General features: G+C 38.3%; 1 protein-coding gene across 1 annotated transcript in view; it reads right to left on the reverse strand.

The window, feature by feature from the left end:
• LOC126092185 (low-density lipoprotein receptor-related protein 1) overlaps window positions 1–20,611 on the reverse strand; it is a 772,271-nt gene that overhangs the window by 211,889 nt on the left and 539,771 nt on the right. The window contains exons 30-32 of the mRNA XM_049907661.1: window positions 15,888–16,124; window positions 11,022–11,195; window positions 8,396–8,527 (exon numbers count right to left, since the gene is read on the reverse strand). Coding sequence (XP_049763618.1) covers window positions 8,396–8,527; window positions 11,022–11,195; window positions 15,888–16,124 — 543 coding nt within the window. The remainder of the gene's footprint in view (window positions 1–8,395; window positions 8,528–11,021; window positions 11,196–15,887; window positions 16,125–20,611) is intronic.

Here is a 20,611-nt window from a genome sequence, read left to right on the forward strand (position 1 = left end):
TATAGCTTACTTGGGATAGTTATTTGTGCCAGTGTATGTAAATCATAGCCAGCAATATGATGAATGACAGACACAATGATGTTCAACACCATTGCCTAAATTGTTAATTTATTACAATGGCCAAGAATACATGCTAAAATGACACCAAATCTTGAGTAGCTCAAGCATATGGAAAATACAGATCAGTCACAGGTTTTATTTTAATAACACTTTCATTTTAATACTGAGTAAAATGACAGCAGCATTTACCTTAGATTATGCAGACTCTAATCACCAACTTCTACCTGTGTGTGCCACATCTACTAATGTAAGCCCTTCCTTTAGAATACTGTGTGTTGTGTGTTGTGTGTTGTGTGTGTGTGTGTGTGTGTGAGTGAGTACAATACACAAATTTCATTGCCAGGTAGTAACTCTGTTACCACTAGACAGTATGCCTACTTTGAAAGGAAAGTCCGCTTTTCTACCACAATCTATCAGATGACAATTCCAGCCATAATACAATATGACACACAAATTCATCATTGTTATCATTATTATCAACACAATCTCTAGCAAATTAAAATCCACTGGTAATAAAAGCCTCCTCTCAACTTTTTTGTGCATTACTGTCTGTAGAGATATATATCGATGATTCTTCTGCATGTTTCCTAACACCACCTACCTAAATTCCATTATGTCACTGTCTCAACCTATACTTATCTCTTGGAATCTACCAAGGGGAATTTTTGGTCCATCAATCATCCATGAAGTTAAATGTATGTCTTGTTTGCCCTGGGCAGCTGGTGAAGATTTTGCTGAAACAGAGTCTAAAGCTTTCTCAAACCTATGTGCCCTAGATGACAGAATTATACTCATTGCTCCTCTCTATAATTTCATTCACAACTTGCAAATGGCTCACTGCACTAGATACACTTCTAACACCAGTCTGTTACTTTGCCTAATTAAAATTTAATGTTTTTATACTCAATTGGTGACAACTTCTGTAATATCTTTTACATCACAGAGATGAAACTTACAGGTCTACAGTTTTGTCTTGTGTGGTATTGTCCAATGATTGCATTGCCAACTAAAGCTGACAACACATTTTTATACCACAGACATTAGTAATGTCTCATTGCAATCTGTGATGATGAATGGAAGGTGCTCCTGAAAAGACACACCCTCTCTCTCAGCACTGCTGCATCGTCACATGGAGGTTGACACAGAGCCAAGCATGGACTCGCTCTGACCAGTTCGTGACCACTGCTGAAGCAGTCGACATCCTCTCGTCATGACACCAGTGCTATTAAAGTCTCAGATGGAACTGTACCTTTGTAAATGTTGAACTTTTACTTCAAGAGAGGAGTTTGTAACAGTGCGCATTAAGTGGCCCTTTACTGTTCAAAGACAGATGTAAACATCTGACACACTCCTACAGCAAGGGATTGTATAAAGCCATCTCCCACAGCAACCAAACAACCCACAGTTATGACTGGATGATTGTAGTTTTGTCAGCTCATAACATCTTGTCTGTCTGTGTTGTAGTAAAGGGCACATTTACAGTTTCATCCCAGTTTTGGAAATAGTCTTCATTCACAAAAAATCAGTAAATCCTTTTGCAACTCAGTTTAGTACAAATTTTTCTCTTTAGAAATACCATTATCTCCAGGTGCCTTCCCTTTCTTCATACCTAGAATAGCTTGTATACACATAATCAGGCATTAATTCTGGAATCTCAATATTTTCATTATTATCCATGTTTCTGACTCATCTCTTTAACAAGACAAACTCTTAAAATATCTTGGAATTCTTGTACAACTTCTTTTATGTAGCGGTTACTAGTGATGAAATGAAGTGCCTGCCCAACATAAGATTCTTTTTCCCTTCCCTTAACCTTCATTGTTTTCAACTGTTTCTCTAACCATACCTTCACTACAAATAATCTGAAATTAAAGTGACAACTCACTAAAAAAGTCGAGGTGTTGAGTAGTTAATAGGCACAAACACTCTGCTAGCATTAGGACAAATCCTTATTAGAGTTAAGAATGCCCCCCCTCCACCCCCCCCCCCCACACCCACACACCTTAAAAACACATTGGGTCTGATGAATAAACAATTATTTACATTTTTCCAGAACTTCCCACACCATAACAAAATGTCAGTTGTACCCTCTCTACTGTAATAATCTCTTAAAAATTCTGAAGGAGGCAGGGGTAAAATACAGGAAGTGAAAGGCTATTTACAATTTGTACAGAAACCAGGTGGCAATTGTAAGAGTACAGGGGCATGAAAGTAAGCAGACGGGAATGAGACAGGGTTGTAGCCTATGCCCAATGCTATTCAGTCTGTATATTGAGCAACCAGTAAACAAAACAAAAGAAAAATTTGGAGTAGGAATTAAAATCCATGGAGAAGAAATAAAAACCTCTGAGGTTTGCCAAGGACATTTTAATTTTGTCAGAGACAGCAAAGGACCTGGAAGAGCAGTTGAATGGAATGGACAATGTCTTGAAAGGAGGATATAAGATGAAAATCAACAAAAGCAAAACAAGAATAATGGAAAGTAGTCAAATGAAATCAGTTGATGCTGAGGCAATTAGTAGATGAGAGTTGCTATTTGGGAAGCAAAATAACTTATGATGGTCGAAGTAGAGAGGATATAGATTGGCCACGGCATGGAAAGCATTTCTGAAGAGGACAAATTTGTTGATATTGGGTATAGATTCAGGCGTCAGGAAGTCTTTTCTGAAAGTATTTGTATGGAGTGTAGCATGGACGACAAATAGTTTAGACAAGAAGAGAATAAAAGCTTTCAAAATGTGGTGTTACAGAAGAATGCTGAAGATTAGATGGGTAGATCACATAACTAATGAGGAGGTACTGAATAGAATTGGGGGGAGAGGAAATTATGGCACAACCTAACTAAAAGAAGGGACTGGTTGGTAGGACACATTCTGAGGCATCAAGGGACCACCAATTTAGTATTGGAGGGAATCACGGAGGGTAAAAATCGTAGAGGTAGACCAAGAGATGAATACACTATGCAGAGCCAGAAGGATGTAGGTTGAAACAGTTACTCGAAGATGAAGAAGCATGGAGAGCTGCATCAAACCAGTCTCCGGACTGAAGACCACCACAACAACAACAACAACCTTCTCGCACCCTCTCTAAGACAACTGCAAATAGTATCATCTAATGCAGCACACTTTCATCGTGTTCCTATTATTACTTGCTTTAATCTTTGCTTTCTCTACATCTACATCTACAGGGTGTACATAAAGTCCAGGAACACTTTCAATTATTTATTGCACAAGAACCAAACATTGTAAAGACACCATACCTATGTCATTTTGAAGAGAAACCCTGAAAGTTTTTTTCATGTGTACCACCACAGCGTAGTTTGGTAATTTGCTGATAGTCAGCGCTAGTTGCAAACATGGTGAGTTCAGGTGTGGAGCGAACTTTCAGTGTGTTGGAGTTCAACAAAAACAAGTGTGCTACAGCTGTTCAACGGATGTTTAGAACCAAGTTCGGTATGAAGCCACCAACAAGGAAGGCCATTTACCACTGGCACAACATATTCATTATGATGGGTTGCTTCCACCCGACAATGAGAAGTGGATGTCCCAGTGTGAGTGAAGTGAATGTGGAGTGCGTACAACACACATTCATAAGAGTCACTCATGGTTCACATATTGAATGTTTGTAAAAATACTTTCAGAGTTTCTCTTCAAAATGCAATATGTATGACATCTGTAAAATGTTTAGTTCTTGTGCAATAAATAATTGAAAGCGTTCCCAGACTTTATGTACACCCTATACATCTAAATTCGGCACATCGCCATGATATGCATGGCAGAGTATACATCCCATTGTACCAGTTTTTAGGGTTTCTTCCTGTTCCATTCACTTAGGAAGCACAGGATGAATGATTGTTTGAATGTCTCTGTGTGTGCAGTAATTATTCTAATCTTATTCTCACAATCCCTAAGTGAGCGATACATAGGAGACTATACTAGAGTAACCATTTAAAGCTAGTTCTTGAAACTTCGTTAACAGACTTCCTCAGGATAGTTTACATCTATCTTCAAGAGTCTTCCAGTTCAGTTCCTTCAGTATCTCTGTGACTCTCTCCCACATACTAAGCAAACCTGTGATCTCTTGTGCCTTCTCTTCTCTGTATGCTTTCAATACCTCCTGTTAGTCCTATCTGGTACAGATCCCACACCCTCGAGCAATATTCCAGGATGGGTCACATGAGTGATTTGTAAGTCATCTCCTTTGTAGACTGATTGCATTTCCCCAGCATTCTACCAATAAACCAAAGTCTACCATCTGTTTTACCCACAACTGAGCCTATATGATCATTCCATTTCATATCCCTGCAGAGTGTTACACCCCGGTATTTGTATGAGTTGGCTGATTCCAACAATGACTCAGTGATATTATGGTCATAGGATACATTTATGAACACTTAAGGAAGTTGCCAATCTTTGCATCACTTGGAAATCTTCTCAAGGTCAGACTGAATGTTTTTGCAGCTTCTTTCAGATAGTACTCCATTATAGATAACTGCATTATGTGCAAAATGCCTGATGTTACTATTAACACTGTCTGCAAGGTCATTAATATACAACATGAACAGCAAGGGTCCCACACACTTCCCTATGTTGCCTAATCCAACTTGAGTTTCCCTCTTCTTTTGCTTTTTTTTCTTATCTGCAACATCTTGTGCTTGTTACATATGAACCATTGTTAAATAACTGCCTCATTATTTTATTTATGTATAATCTACATTTTTAATATCCTGACTTTGTAGCTTTTAATCTGGTACACCTTCCTATTTTTTGACAAATTCTATGAATCGAAATTTCTGACTTCCTGTCTGATGAATCTGCTTCTTTCTAGCTCTCTATTTATTTTTACTCTAACAAGCCTATTGCCACCTGCAATTCAAAAATGGTTTAAGACTGTCACCTCCTATGGAATTACTTTATTATTTGATGAAATTTAGTCAGTTTCATATTTAGATCCATATAATCCTAAAATTATTTTACTTTAATGAATAAATATAGATACAATTTTACATACACTGGCTGTTCATTTTAACTGTAGACATTGAAATATCTTGAAAACTACACATCGGATCATAAAAAGTTAGAATTCCAATTTGTTTCTCTTGGAGGGGGACATTCAATGATACCACACTCAACCCCCTATCCCACCGAATACATGGATGGCTGGGGGGGTATCTTTGAAATCTTCAATGGGAACCCCCTTTTTTATATCAAATTATGCTTCTATGACAAAATATGCATATGTTTTGTCTGAAGCATTTTTTTTTTCATTTCACCGCAGATGGTGCTGCAATTGGAGGAACAGAAATAGATACACAATCATAAGTTATAAAATGCTACTCAAAGACCCTTGAATATCCAATGGCCCTTCAGATCCCAGCACAATGTTGCGATGATAGGACAACCCAGTATCTCATAACTTCTAAAAATTGGAAAACCGATTCGTAATGTTCTATTTATTCAACAGATCGAACAGAGAACACTTGGTGTGTCACTGTGGCCATTTAGCGAACTACGACGTATCATAACCGGCAGTACACTGAGACCGGAGCTCACATCTTGCGCACAAGTAAAACTGATTGTGGCTCTAAACATTATGATATGTGCACAGTGTTTATTGCCTGCACACCTACCAATCATATGGAGAACAGATGTGCAAGTGAATGATGAATATTGCAACCAAAAAAGAAAAAGCTGAAATGATCCTGATTTATGGAGAATGTAGAAGAAATGTTGAGGCTGCTGTTGCCTTGTATGCCAAGTGTCTTCCACAGAAAGTTCACTCTCATTTGTTCTTTTACAAGTCTGTGAATACGTTCAAGTCAGATGGCAGCAAATAGAACAGCAAATGGAAATGAAGCAAACATGTACAAGAGAAGCCAATGAAATAGCCGTACTAGCAGCAGTGCACCGCAACCCAAGGATAAGTGCCCATCAATGCAATTATACTGTGACTCCAGTATGTCTGTAGGTACAGTGAAGAGCCAAAGAAACTGGTACACCTGCCTAATACCTTGTAGGTCCTCTACGAGCATGGAGAAGTGCCACAAAATGTCGTTGCACAGACTCGACTTGTGTCTGAAGTAGTGTTGAAAGGAACTGACACCATGAATCCTGCAGGACTGTCCATAAATCCATAAGAGTTCAAGGGGTTGAAGATCTCTTCTGAACAGCATGCTGCAAAGCATCCCAGATATGCTCAATAATGTTCATATCTGGAGAGTTTTGTGGCCAGCAGAAGCGTTCTAAGTCAAGAGTATTACTGGAGCCATTCTGTAGCAATTCTGGACATGTGGGGTGTCGCATTGTCCTGCTGGAATTGCCCAAGTCCTTTTGACATGCAGGGTCCATGAATTCATGAGGTTGTCTCCATAACCATACATGTCCATCCGCTCGATACAATTTGAAACAAGACTCATCTGACCAGGCAACATGTTTCCAGTTGTCAACAGTCCAGTGTCAGTGTTGATGGGCTCAGGCTTTGTGTCGTGCATTCATCAAGGGTGTCGTGCATTCATCAAGGGTAAGCGAGTGGGTCTTCGACTCCGAAAGCCCACATCATAGATGTTTCATTGAATGGCTCACTCACTGACACTTTTTGATGGCCCAGCATTGAAGTCTGCAGCAATTTGTGGAAGGGTTGCACTTCTGTCATGTTGAATGACTCTCTCCACTCGTCATTGGTCCCGTTCTTGCAGGATCTTTTTCTGGCCGCAGCAATTTCTTCGATTTGATGTTCTACTGGATTCTTGATATTCACAGTTCACTCGAGACATGGTCGTAGAGGAAAATCCCTACTTCATCGATACCTCAGAGCTGCTATGTCCCATCACTCGTGTGCCGACTGTAATAAATCATGTTCAAACTTGCTTAAATCTTTATAACCTGCCATTGTAGGGGCAGTAACTGATCTAACAACTGTGCCAGACACTTGACGTGTGTAACGGTTGCCGACCACAGTACCGTATTCTGCCAGTTTACATATCTCTGTATTTGAATACCATGCTTATACCAGTTCCTTTGGCACTTCAGTGTATTATTGCCACAATACTACATCGCCTTAAGTATCTCCATACCACGTGTCACTGCATCAAGAAATTCATGTCACTGATTTCCATAAGCGGGTGGTGTTTTATGAATGAGCATATCAACAAATGCAAAGAAACCCCATGTTCTTTGCCAAGGACCTATTTCTGATGAGTCTACATTCACAAAACATGGTAGCATTAACTGGCACAACATGCAGTACTGGAATGTAGACAATACCACTGGTTATGGTAAGTTGGCCATTAAAATCCTTTTTTTGGTTAACGTATCGTGTGGCATTATGGGGAACAAACTCACTGGTCCATATTTTATCGACGGCACACTGAATTGATGCAAATACCAAACATTTTTGGATCAGGAACTACTAGTACTACTGCATGATGTTACCCTTGACATTTGATAACATATGTGGTTTCAGCATGACGGCTGTACAGCACATCACACAACTGAAACACAGGAGATAGTAGTCTGTGTTTACACTGGCTGGTGGATTGGCAAAGCTGGCCCTGTTACTTAGCCAACTAGGTCGCTGGATTTGCAATCACCAGATTTCTTTCTGTTGGGATATTTAAAAGACAAGGTGTGCCAGCAAGTGCCAACATACCGTGATGACGTGGTTGACTGCATCAGAAACTCCTGTGCTGACATTCCCACAGATATGCTTCTGCCCTGTGCATGGTCATTTGAAAAGCAGACCACTAAGTGTTTTGAAGATGGCGGTATTATGTTTGCACACTTACTCTAACTGGAAAAGTAGAGCAGCGATCGCCTCGAGCCACAGCCAGAATAGCATGTCGAGTAGTCCCCTGTTCCATATGTTGAGGAATACCACATTGCAAATTGAGTTTCCCATTAGAAGTTATGAAATACTAGCCTGTCTTATCCTTGCAGCATGGAGGTGGGGTCTCACATGTCATTGGATGCTCAAAGGCCATTGAGTAGCACGTCATACATGATGATTGTGTACCCATCTATATTCCTCTGATTACAGCACCATCTGTGGCAAAACAAAGAAGATGCTAGAGACAAAACATTGTGAATTTTGCCACGAAATTATAACCTGCAATAAAAAATGGAGGTTCCCATTGAAGATTACAATGTTGCCTCACCACTGATGCATAGGATGGGGTGGGGGTTCGAGTGTGGTATCATTTGATGTTGCCCTCCAAGACAAACAAACTGGAATTATAACTTTTTTTAATTTAATGTGTAGTTATCAAGATATTTCATTGTCTTCAGTTACAATGAACATCCTGTATATCTTCAGGTTTACAACTGTTTAGAAGACCAACCTGCATAGAAATCAATGCTTGTTGCAATTGAAACTCGAGAAATTGGTCCCAATATATCGGTTGTGTTGTCCTCAGAAAGAAGCATCCCTTTAATTTCTGATGTCATTGAGTAGAACAGAAATTCTTCAATGCCTGGAACATAATATTAACAACATAAACAAGCAAGTAAGAATTTCACAAGTTCCCTATATAAGGTACTAAAGAAGAAAATCTGTTAAAATTATTTACATCAAAATTTTCCATTTAATTAATGCTCATTGGATGTGAAGAGCAATCACTAATAATAAAACTTGATAGTAATACCATGATTTGGAGGAACAGCAGATACACAACTACTATCTGTCCATGATGTACAAATCTGTTTTTCCCTGTTACAATTTTTAGCATAATGTATACAAACAGCAGTACAGGAAAGAAGCCTGCTATTACTTGAAAGGACATGAAATGTCGACTATATACTGCACCAAGACTAGCTAACCGGAGAAGAAATGTTAGACATGTGTCTAGGTGCAAGACTTAATCTGCCACATTGTTTACTTGTTATGAACATTTGAAACATAATATACTCTTAGATGGTTAAAAACATGTAACACACTACAAGGCAGGAACATAATTCAACAAGGTGCTGGGTTATAAAAATATTTCATTGTAAACCTTAACATATCTCCTGTACAATGAAAATTGTATGTAAAGGGATGAATAAATCACTTTTTACATTTTCGTTTCATTGCAGTACCATCACTGAGTCAAGTACGAGTATCTGATATTTCTTCCTCACAATGGCCTTCGCATCACAGTATTTTGGCAGAGGATCTTTGGAGTTTGGAGGAAACTAGTGGAAATTTAAAGCTTTATTATTCAGTATGTGGAATGTGTCAAGACTGATCAATTAATAAGAACACTGTATGTGAAAGTATGCATCCATGACTGAATCCAATTCTGGTAGGCAATTTTAACTAGTAACAAATATTCAACACAGTACATAAACTGCTAAAATCTGCAGACATTCAGTTTTAGCAAAAGCACTGAACTGCAGCTAATACAAACTCTCTGCTTTATTTCTTTTCACACAGCAAGGCAGGAAAGCCACTGTGGAGTGCCAAATGTACCTGGGTTTATGAATGTTACCCTGATGGTTCATTTTAGAAGAAGGAAGAGTAGGGTTTAACATGCTGTTTGTAATGATGTGGAGATGGAGCACAAACTCAGATTGATGAAGGATATTAACTGTGTCATTTTCAAAGGTGTTCAGAAGTTGTTATGGTGAAAGGTCTCCATAATGCTCATAAACTAGTGCTAAACCTTCTGTGGTGGTAATTTCCTATGAGACCAAACTGCTGAGGTCATGGGTCTAAACTTCTGTCCTAAGGCATCAGTGAACAACAGTATTAAAGGGTCATGTGATCAGCACATGCTGGGCAGACCACAACTTTAAACATAAGGTTCTGAGCAAGAGGAGAGAGAGGGAGAGGGGAGGGGGGAGAGGGCAGAGAGAGAGAGAGAGAGAGAGAGAGAGAGAGAGAGAGAGAGAGAGAGGGGGGGGGGGGGGGGCAGGGAGGCAGACAGAACCAATAATTTTTCAGCATTAGCTAATTTTTAAAAAATAAAGTCTAAGACTAATTGTTGTAACACATTATATGGTGTGGTTTCCAGTCAGTTTGTTAATCATAATTAGTACATGAAGCAGAATGCAGTCATGCTCTAGTTCAGACACCCTAACATTTTTATTGAGTTATTTAGCATTCGAAATAAGTACATTTCATTTTGTTCTCCTCTCACATAGACTAAACCAACAACAAAAATATCAAACATGTCAGTTTGTCTTTTCCATTCCAGGAAATCAGGAAAATAATAAGTTGAAATTACTAAGCTAAAAAAGGATAAAATGTCTTGTTTGATGATTTGAAAACTTTGAATTTATATTACAAGAAGTGGAGACTCTGACCAAATCTAATGTGCATTTCAATTGAGCGACAGAACAGCAAGACAACAGCACTATGTGAACTTTTGTCAGGAAAAGATAGAGCACACTCTTAAGTCTAAATACTTTGCCCTAAAGTTGGATTGGCCACTGATCTGTAAAAAGATTTTAAGAAACACCAAGCAGAAACTCAATAAAAAGAAGGTTTCGAATAAATTAGCTAGTGCTTCATGGGGAGCTGATGCACCTGTTCTCTATGCCAGTCCTCCTTGTGCTCTAACTTCAATGTACCCAACGATAAGATTGATTTCCACATTAATGAACACATAATAGCCATTACAGTAACACTGAAGTTAATTCTTATACCATGGCTGCATAATAGGAGTAACATTGTCAGTAATAAAGATAGCTACAAATACTTCGATGTAAAACTTATAGTTACGACTCACCATATAGTGGAGATGCTGAGTCACAGATATGTGTGTGTGTGTGTGTGTGTGTGTGTGTGTGTGTGTTCTGTCTAATTCTGATGGTTTGTTTGGCTGAAAGCTTTGTCTGACAGCCTTTTCGTTCTGCCTATGCAACTAAGCATCTCTGTTATATGGGGAGTAGCAACTATTCTTTTCATAATATTTTCATTATTCCATCCCGGATTTTCCATTGTTTGCTTATAGTTATAAAATACATATCAGTAATATTACAAACCAACACACTCTTCAGGCCGTTCTGAATGCGCAGTGTACCCAGTGGCACACTTGCAAGCTCGCTCTGTTTCTGACACTGGTAGGCAAAGATGAGCACAACCACCTTTATTATCAGAGCATGGATTTTTGCCAACTTGTTCATTTGGGTCATAGATCCGCAGAGATAAGACATTGGCTGTAATAATGGAAGAAAAATGTTAGAAAAAAAGTAGGTTGAAACCTTTGTCTTACTGTGAAACTAATACAATAACAAAATAATTCAAGATCAGTCCCATTTCCACCTACATATGAGTGTTCATGTGCCCTTAAGCATATAATCATGTTTCAGCTCCTGTTGATGAACAAATAGAATTAATGACAGTTGGCAAGTCAAGACATGAATAAATTAAGTACTTCTACATAAATGGACAACAATCAGAACAAAATTATGAAGTAAAGCAAATAGAAATAGAATTCAATAAAATATGGGGAAAAATTCACGAGAATAGCTAAAATCATGTAATATACTAATCCAAAAGAATTATTTTTGGAAAAAAATATTCAAGTCTAACAAGCAGGAGGATAAAATTTCAAATTAAAAAGGCTAATGGTGATTAATGAACTGCAAACAGGCACTGTTACTTGTTAAATTTGACACCACGAAAAACAAGCAGGATTTTTGCCCCATTTCATAGAGATTTGCCTAGATAAGAAAACTGAAATTACCTATAATTCAAAGCAATTACTGTGACCTTAAATTTCTTTACTTAAAGACAGATTAAATTTGAATTGGTGTTTTTACAGTGAATAAGAAAAACAATAATATGGAAAGGACAGACTGCTACTCACCACAGAGGAGGCACTGAGTAACAGAAAGGCACAATGCAAAAGTATGCCAGAAATATTTAAGCTTACAAACAAACTCCTTCCTAAGTAGAAAACTCAAATACATTCGCACAAGCATAAGTCACACACACATGGCCAGTGTCTATGGACAATAACGGCTGGAGACAGTGGCCGTGAGCATTTTGATTTATGCTTCTGTGAATGTGTGTCTCTTGTCTATTTCTGAAGAAGCACTTTGTCTGAAAGCTTAAATATTTGTAACATTCTTTTTCATCGTGCATGTCCATGACTCAACACACCCTCTGTGTAGTGAGAAGTAATCTATCCTTTCCATATTACTGTTATTACACCTTGGAATTTCCATTGTTTGAATAAGCAAAACATGTAGAACTGCTTAATTTTAGGGATCACAACAATAAACAGAGATTACCAGTTAACTGAGAGTAAGAGAATAAAAGCCACTGAAAAATGAAAGAACTTTTATTTTTAAGATCTGTCTGTATTGTGCAACTTAAGAAAACTGGAGACTTAAGTTTCTTCTAGTTATTTAGTTAACCCCAGCAAACATAGTGATTCTGAGGCAAAAAGATAGTGAATGATGACAGAGAACAGAAGAAACTTCAAAATCAACTAATTCTAAAATCTTTGTTGACAGAAGTGAATGACTAGACACGGAAATTTATGAAGCCTAATATATTCCTCAAACATGAAATTATTCCATCATAAATATGTTTTTACCTACATCTTGGAGCCCTTTACTTACATAACACTTTTTCAGATTAACAACAAAAATAATCAATTTTTGACACTGTAATGTAATTGGAAAGATAAAGAAACTACTTACCAGTACAACACACATATAAAAAAGATATTATGTATGCAAGCTTTCAGAGCCAGTGGCTTCTTCCTCTGGCAGAAGGGTTGAAGGGGAAGGCAGAGGGGTGAAGGAAAACGACTGGATAGGTTTAGGAAAAGGGGTAGAGTTTGGAAAAGTCTCCCAGAACCTCGGGTCAGAGGAGACGTACTGGATGGGATGAGAAGGAAAGACTAATTGTTGAGGACTGCACCAGATGAGATTTGGAAACCGGAGAGTCTAGGTAATATGCAAGACAGAGATTACCGCTAAAATAATGGTCATGAGTTAATAAGAGTGAAAAGCTAAATGCATAGTATGTATTAGAGGTGGGGTGGGAGGGGGCGAGGAAAGAGGCAGAGTTCCGAGAAACTGGTGCCTGGGGGAATAATAAAAATGCCACATGTGATGAAACAGACAATGAGGTCTTGACTGTCATCTTGTAGAGCATGCCCTGCAACAGGATTTTGTGTGTTGCCAGAATACACCCTCTGCCTATGGCCATTCAGCTAACTGATAACTTGGTGATAGTCACGCTGACGTAAAAGTCTGAACGATGTTTATGTAACAGTTGGTACATGACATGTGTCATTTCACAGGTGGTTCTTCCTTTGATAATCTATGTTTTGCCAGTTACAGGGCTGGTATACGTGGTGGTAGGAGAGAGTAGAGAGCAAGTCTTGAAGTGGGAATGGTCATAGGGGTAGGAACCAAAGAGTAGGGAAATGGATGCAAAAGGAGCACAGGGTCTGACAAGGATATTAATCTGATTTTAGGAAACTTGAACACTTGAATGTATTAATCAGCTACTTCAACAAGGCTGTTACTTCCTAAAATTATGCCCTGGAATGAGGTTCATTATGTCTAAGATTTTGCCCACCACCTCTAGAACAGCTTTTGTCACCCTCCCAATCTCCGCAACATCCTTGTTAGACCCTATGCTCCTTCTGTACCCATCTCCCAACCCTATGGCTACTACCCATGTGACCACCCTGCTGTAAGATTTGCCCTATGCACCCTCTTACCACCACCTATACCAGCCCTGTCACTGGCAAACATATACTATCAAAGGAAGAGCCACCTGTGAAACAACACGTCATATACCAGCTGCCATGTAAACACTGTTCAGCCTTTTATATCAGTATAACTACCCTCAAGTTATCAGCTAGGAAGAACGGACATAGGCAGAGGGTTTATAGCAACAACACATGAAATCCTGTTGCAGTGCATGCTCTACAAGATGACCGACATGACTTCGGTGCCAGTTTCATCACATGTGCCATCTGGATTCTTCCATCAGGCAGCAGTTTCTTGGAGCTCCGCAGATGGGACTAGAACTACAACATGTCCTTGGTTCTTGCAACCCATCTGGCCTTAATTTACATCAATTTCTTCTGTCTCAGAATTTATTCACAGTAACTACTCCTTTCTTCACTCCGTTTTAGTTTTCTAGACCTTTCATTTTCTGACCTGTTTATATTTCACCAACCTCCCCCCCACTCCATCCTCCACCACTATTACATACAACACACTTAGCTTTTCACTATTATTAACTCATGCACAATATTTTAGCAGCAATCTCTGTCTTGTATATTACCCTGTCTTCCACCTTTAAGCCCTCAGGTTTTCAAATCTCATCTGGTGCAATCCTTGACAATCAGTCTTTCCTTCTCGTCCTGTTCGGGTATGTCTCCCGTGACTTTTCTGAAATCTGCCCCTTTTCCTAAACCTCTCCAGTTCTTTTCCTTCACCTCTCTTCCTTCATGTTCAACCCTACTGTCAAAGGAATGAACCACTGGCTCTGAAATCTCGCATACTTAACAGATTAAGTACTTAATCTGTACCACACATTATTGTAAACTTATCTGATCGTTAGCAGTGTCCTATCATACACACACTTTATAAGCACGTATCACAGTGTAATAACTTTAATAGTTTCAAAAGTTGCAATTTAATTTTAAGATCTTATTGTACAAGATGTAATCAGAAAATTTGTGATTAAAAGTCTAGGAAGTGAAGATCATCAATAATCTTAAAATGATGGTGAAACATAGCATAAACAAAGATACTGATTTCCTTAACTTTGGAACTAATCTTCTCATTCTAGATGGGATTAAAGTGATAAGCTGCTTGAAAGCCGTCAAGGGCCTTCAACTGTATAATCATTGCAGTTCATAACCATAGTGAAGGAGATTTGGGAAAAATGATATCAACTCTGTTTTCAAGGTCCTAAATGGTTATTCATTCCATAACTATTGCATGTTTCACTGAGAAGGGATCTTAGGCAGGAAGGTGAGGAATTCCTGGAAGGTTATCAGCATATGGCTGGGGTAAAGGAGCAAGAATTGCATTTGGAATGGGTTGGAACTCTAGGACACAAGATTCTATCCATGCTTTCACTTGACTGCAGTCTATAGGCTGGGTGATAAAGAAATGCTTTCACTGAAGAATATGAGTGATGTAAAGCAATTCCTTTACGACTCCCTCATAACTGAACCTGTGTTTTTTTGAGACAACTGAGACTTCTGAATGGGTCAGGCTTTTCAGAAGATGACCATGTTGAAAGTCTGAGAGGGTATTCAGGAGCATTGTATTTTCTGGGGGTGAAAGAGGTTTCTAGAGATGTGGAAGATGGAGAAGGTGAACAACACATGTCTGATCGCTGCAATTGGTTGACACAGGAATTGTTTGGTACTGACATATGTAGCTGAGATATCTGTTGGGAATGTTGTTTCAGCTGCAGGTGTGTGTGTATGTGAGGTAGCTCAGAAACTAGTAATGTCTCTACAGTGTTCTGTTTCTGTTCAGCATGCATCAGTCATTTACAATTACTAGTATGTAGTTGTCCTCCCTTATTTTTGCTTATTGTTTCCATTTTGGAAATGTAATAATAATGTACCACAGAAACTTATGTTTCAATTATGTATTTCCTTTGCTACATCACTTGACTGTTCATTTTTCCTGCATGCTATTTGAGAGTGGAATGGCAGAGAAATACACTGAAAGAGGTATGATGAACCCTCAGCCAGGCAATTAAGTGTGAGTCATGTAGATGTAGATGTGAAGCATTGGAGAGAAGGTTTAAAGATATGAATAAGATTACAGGAATGAAGATAAGATATCAGGACAATTATAAGATCCAAATTATTTTATAAAGAAAATGTCACTGATAAACAAATGTAAACTCACCAGTATTACTACGCAATATAACATCATCCAAGCCAGTTGTCTTATTTGCTATATGGATCGCTGCATCGTCTTGATTTGCGTAGTAGATGAGACCATGGTAGATCACAAGGGCTGACTTCTGTCCCGGTTGTAGCTGAATGGTTTCCACAGATTCAGTCTTAAAATCGTAATACTGAACAGAATGTGTCATAATATTGACCCAGTACAGTCTCCAGTCTGCCAAATCCATTGCAAGACCTAGTGAAATAAATTTTGGCTGTAATTTACAATTTCTGTTGCTTTCTGAACATATTAAATCTCAGGATAACAATAATAATAATTATAATACACACTTAGTCATACAATAACCTCTTTCCATGACAATATTCATTCTACTCAACTGATTTTCCAAATCTTTGCAGTCTCTGACGGAATCTAAGTGTCATCTGCAAACCTTACAGTTTTTATTTCTTCCCCCTGAACTACAGTTCACTTTCCAAATTTCTTTTGGTTTTCTTTACTGCTTGCTCAATGTAGAGATTGAATAACATGGGGGGAAAGCTACAACCCTGTCACACTCACTTCTCAACTACAGTCACTCTTTGACTCTTATGACTGCAGTATAATTTCTATAAAAGTTGTAGAGAAATGTCCCTCACAGTACATTATCCCTGAACTATCCCTCAAAGAACTTTCAAAATTTCAGAGTGTACTCCAGTCAAGATTGTGAAACACTTTCTCTAAATCCACAAATACTGTGATGATTTTTTAAAATCCATCTTCTTTTCTGATAGTATCTGTCTGGAGTGTAGCCTTGTATGGAAGTGAAACGTGGAAGATAAATGGTACAGACAACAAGAGAACAGAAACTTCTGAAATGTGGTGCTACAAAAGAATGCTGAAGATTAGAGAGTAGAGGTACTCAATCAAACTGGTAAGTAAAGAAATTTATGCCACACTCCAACATGAAGGAGGGATTGACAGATAGGATACCCACTGATGCATGAATAAATCATCAATTTCATAATGGAGGGAAGTGTGGGGAGTAAAATCTGATGAGGGAGACCAGAATTTGACCTGAGTAAGCAGATTCAAGTGAATATAGGTTAAAATAGCAATCAATCTTGATCACAAGGATTTATTAAAATTAATCACACATCCAAATGGTAATCAGTTTCAATTTTATCAAAAATCATCTTCAGACCATGTCTCACCAGATGTTGAGCACTTACCAGTGGTGTTCCGCAACACTTATCAATGCTCCAGCTGTTGTCTCTGTTCACTGCCTGATGAGACATGGTCTGAAGATGAGTTTTGGTAAAATCGAAACTGGTTACCATTTGGATGTGTGATTATTAATTTTAATACATCATTGTGATCAGGAAGGATTAGTATTTTAACTGTCTATAGATCACAGATTTTTTCCAGTAATATTTTCAGAAGTTATGAACAGGGGTTGCAACAGCTATGCAGAGATGATGAGGCTCACACAGGATCGCACCATGGAGAAACTTTCACTGAGTGCCCAGAAAACACTTAGCCTTTGAACTGTGGACCACAAAAAAAAAAAAAAAAAAAAAAAATCATTTTCTTGGTTCAGAATGCACACATCATACCATCATTAAAGTCTCACCAGTAACTTCCCACACATTTATTATTACTATTTTGTAGATGCCCGCGAGAAACAATTTATAATACACATATATGTCCGGAATTAGAATGAGAATTATATATCCATTCACATGTGGGGGAACGGACAGTTATGCCAAAACTGAAGTTAGCAGAATGCCCGAACATATAAAGTTAATGTTAATTTCTTGACGCAAGTGTTTCACACCTGTGTATGTGACATTATGATGATATATATTCTTTACAGATAAAAGGTTTTATGCTGTAACTTACTGAATTGAGTAAGAGGCTCAATTAAAAGATCTTTATTGGAAGGCAATTGTAGTTCTCAGTAAAGTAAATAGTAAAACACCAGTTTCATAAACAAGTTGATGGTGTTGTCTGAAAAATGTGTCACCACAAGGAAGCATATTAACCACTGCTCTTTATAGCGTATATGCTAATGAGCAACAACTTCCAGACTGTGCCAGAATTATGAAAAAGCTCTGGCACTGGCAACTCAGGCTAAGTTCTTTGACGACATGGAAGTTTACCTAACAGACACTTCAAAGAAGATAAGTATTTATTATAATAGTAATCAAGCCTGTGTTCATCTTAAATACAGATAGGCACACCATAACTCAGTGTCTCATGGCTAAGAGTACAAATAGAAGATACACCACACCCAAAATATTTAGGTGTCACAGTTGATTGCTTCTTGATATACAGCAGGACTGTCATAATACAAAGGTGGAAGAGGAATTATCCTTAGGAATATAGTTGGTAATACATGGGGATATCATCCACTAACAACATTATAATAACGTAACAACATTATAAACCTGTTACTCCATGGCAGAATACATATTCCCTGTCTGGTGCAGGTCTGCCCATGTCAAAGCGATCAACAAAGCACTGAGTGAGATGTGCAGGTTTATTACCTGATGTTTGCAGCCTACACCACTTGTCAAGGTATATCAACTGGTAGGTATTCCCCCTCCGGATATTCACTGTGAGGTTTCCATCACTGTGGAAAGCTCAAATCTGGCCACCAAGTCTAGCCACCCATTACATGATCATGTATCAACTGCCCAGAGATTAAGGTCCAGGAAAGTCTTATGTAAACCACAATCATCTTAAAAATTATTCCATCTACAGCAAGAACAGAAATGTGGAATGTATCAGCTGTAAAAGATCCTCTTTGGCCTCCAAACACTGAAAATCTTCCTTCTGGTGATCAAGAGAAGTGGACTACTGCTTGTTGTGTGCTGTCAGTTATCTAGGATCTGGAATCTGAAGGTCCAGGTGTAATCTGCAAAAATTGGGCTCTCCAGAGACAACTATCAGCCATGACTGCAGAGAAGTGCAAATATGGTACACTTGCCCACTTGCTCTGTCCTGCACCATGCACTAAGGCAGATTTACTTCTGGTATGTCCAAACATTTTGCAGGATATCTTACTTTAAGTCATCCATGGTGAAATCTTGCATGCTCCTAAACCTGGACATGCTTACTTTATGTAGTCTATAGTTTTCCCCTTTGTATTTATACTTCTGATATGACTTTTTTTAAAAGAAAGGAGAAGGAAGAAACCACACAAACCTGTACACAATTTTGTTCTTCTTCATACTGATTTCCAGTTGGCAGAATATGCTAACGATCTCTGTTCTCTCAATATCAATACACCAACCATGAACTACTACTCTTATGATATCTTGAAATTACATGCTCTTGTTTCAACAAACTGAAAAAAATATGTTAAATCCTCAATTACCTTTTTCGTAGCAGATCGACTGTCACAAAAGTCTTTCAACAATATCATTATATGCCAAGCACATTCACTGAACATCTTCACAAGGTCAACATGTTAATTACTGGATCTGGCAATATGGATGGCAGAGGGTAGCCAGATCACTTCCTGTCACAATCCCTTTCCCTCCTGGGACAAAATTTGGGTACCCCAACCGCCTGCATGTAGTGTTATCCAAAATACCAGTGTGCAAACATTTTCTAAATACTGGTGAATTGTGTAACTGACAGACACACTGATATCAGCTCAGTATTCACTGAGCTGGATATGGGAAACCATCTTAAAAAATAGTATTCAGGATTGATGGTACACTGGTCCTTGTCATTAATCTGATGGGTTGATTCATTCAATCTGGGGCCAGTGTGGCTCCCTGAATCCTGGAAGCAACATACTAATGCAGGTAGCCACTTTGTGGGTTAAATGGATTATGGGAAGAAAAAAAGAAGAAGGAGAGAGAGAGAGAGAGAGAGAGAGAGAGAGAGAGGGAGAGAGAGGAAAAATGACATGACAGAAGAAAATAACTACCTATTTTAGCAATGATAGTATCATAATTTCATATATCTGTATAAATAAACCAAAGGAAAAAACACTGAAACTTGCTACATCTTTTTTCTTTAATGAATGGTTTATTTTTCTGCAATTAAATCAAGGCTGGTATCTCAAGATGGTTAGGTATGAGGAATAATAAAGTATTTGTGCAACAAAAAGTGTGACTGGCTCTCACATTTATTCTCATTGGTCATTTCTATCAATTAAGCATACATATATATTCTCCCATGTCCCCCAATGTCTAGTATCATTAATAGTTTGTAATTTCATTTCTTTTCAAAAGTGTTTTATATGAAAGTGTAGTGACCTATTTCTGACAATCGATCCCTACAAGTGTACAGGGCTTCATAAACATTCCGTGAAGTGTTAATTTATGTGCAGTGATATAGTTATTCTTTGACTTAGGTTTCGTTAGTTATTCCGTGCTGTTCATGTCTACACAATTCATTCATGTGTGTAGTGTTCAGTTATTGCTAAATGTATGTGGGAATAAAGGAATTGTTTTCTACAACACCCACATTTGGTGACCCTGACGAACTACGTAACATCCGCGTCGACTTCAGCGTTTAACGAAGTTCCACAACGTTCACGTTTGTAACTTCCGCGCCAGCCGCATGGCGCTCATTTCAGCACGATAATGACCGATTCGCCAGTCTCAATTCAACCTGAAGCCAGCAGTGCAATTAACAGGGTGACGATAAAACCTCCACCATTCTAGTTACATAATCCTCTATTGTGGTTTGCCCAGTTAGAAAGCCAGTTCGTCCTCGCACAAATA

This window comes from Schistocerca cancellata, chromosome 7 (assembly GCF_023864275.1).
Source record: "Schistocerca cancellata isolate TAMUIC-IGC-003103 chromosome 7, iqSchCanc2.1, whole genome shotgun sequence".
Classification (NCBI taxonomy): Eukaryota; Metazoa; Arthropoda; class Insecta; order Orthoptera; family Acrididae; genus Schistocerca; species Schistocerca cancellata.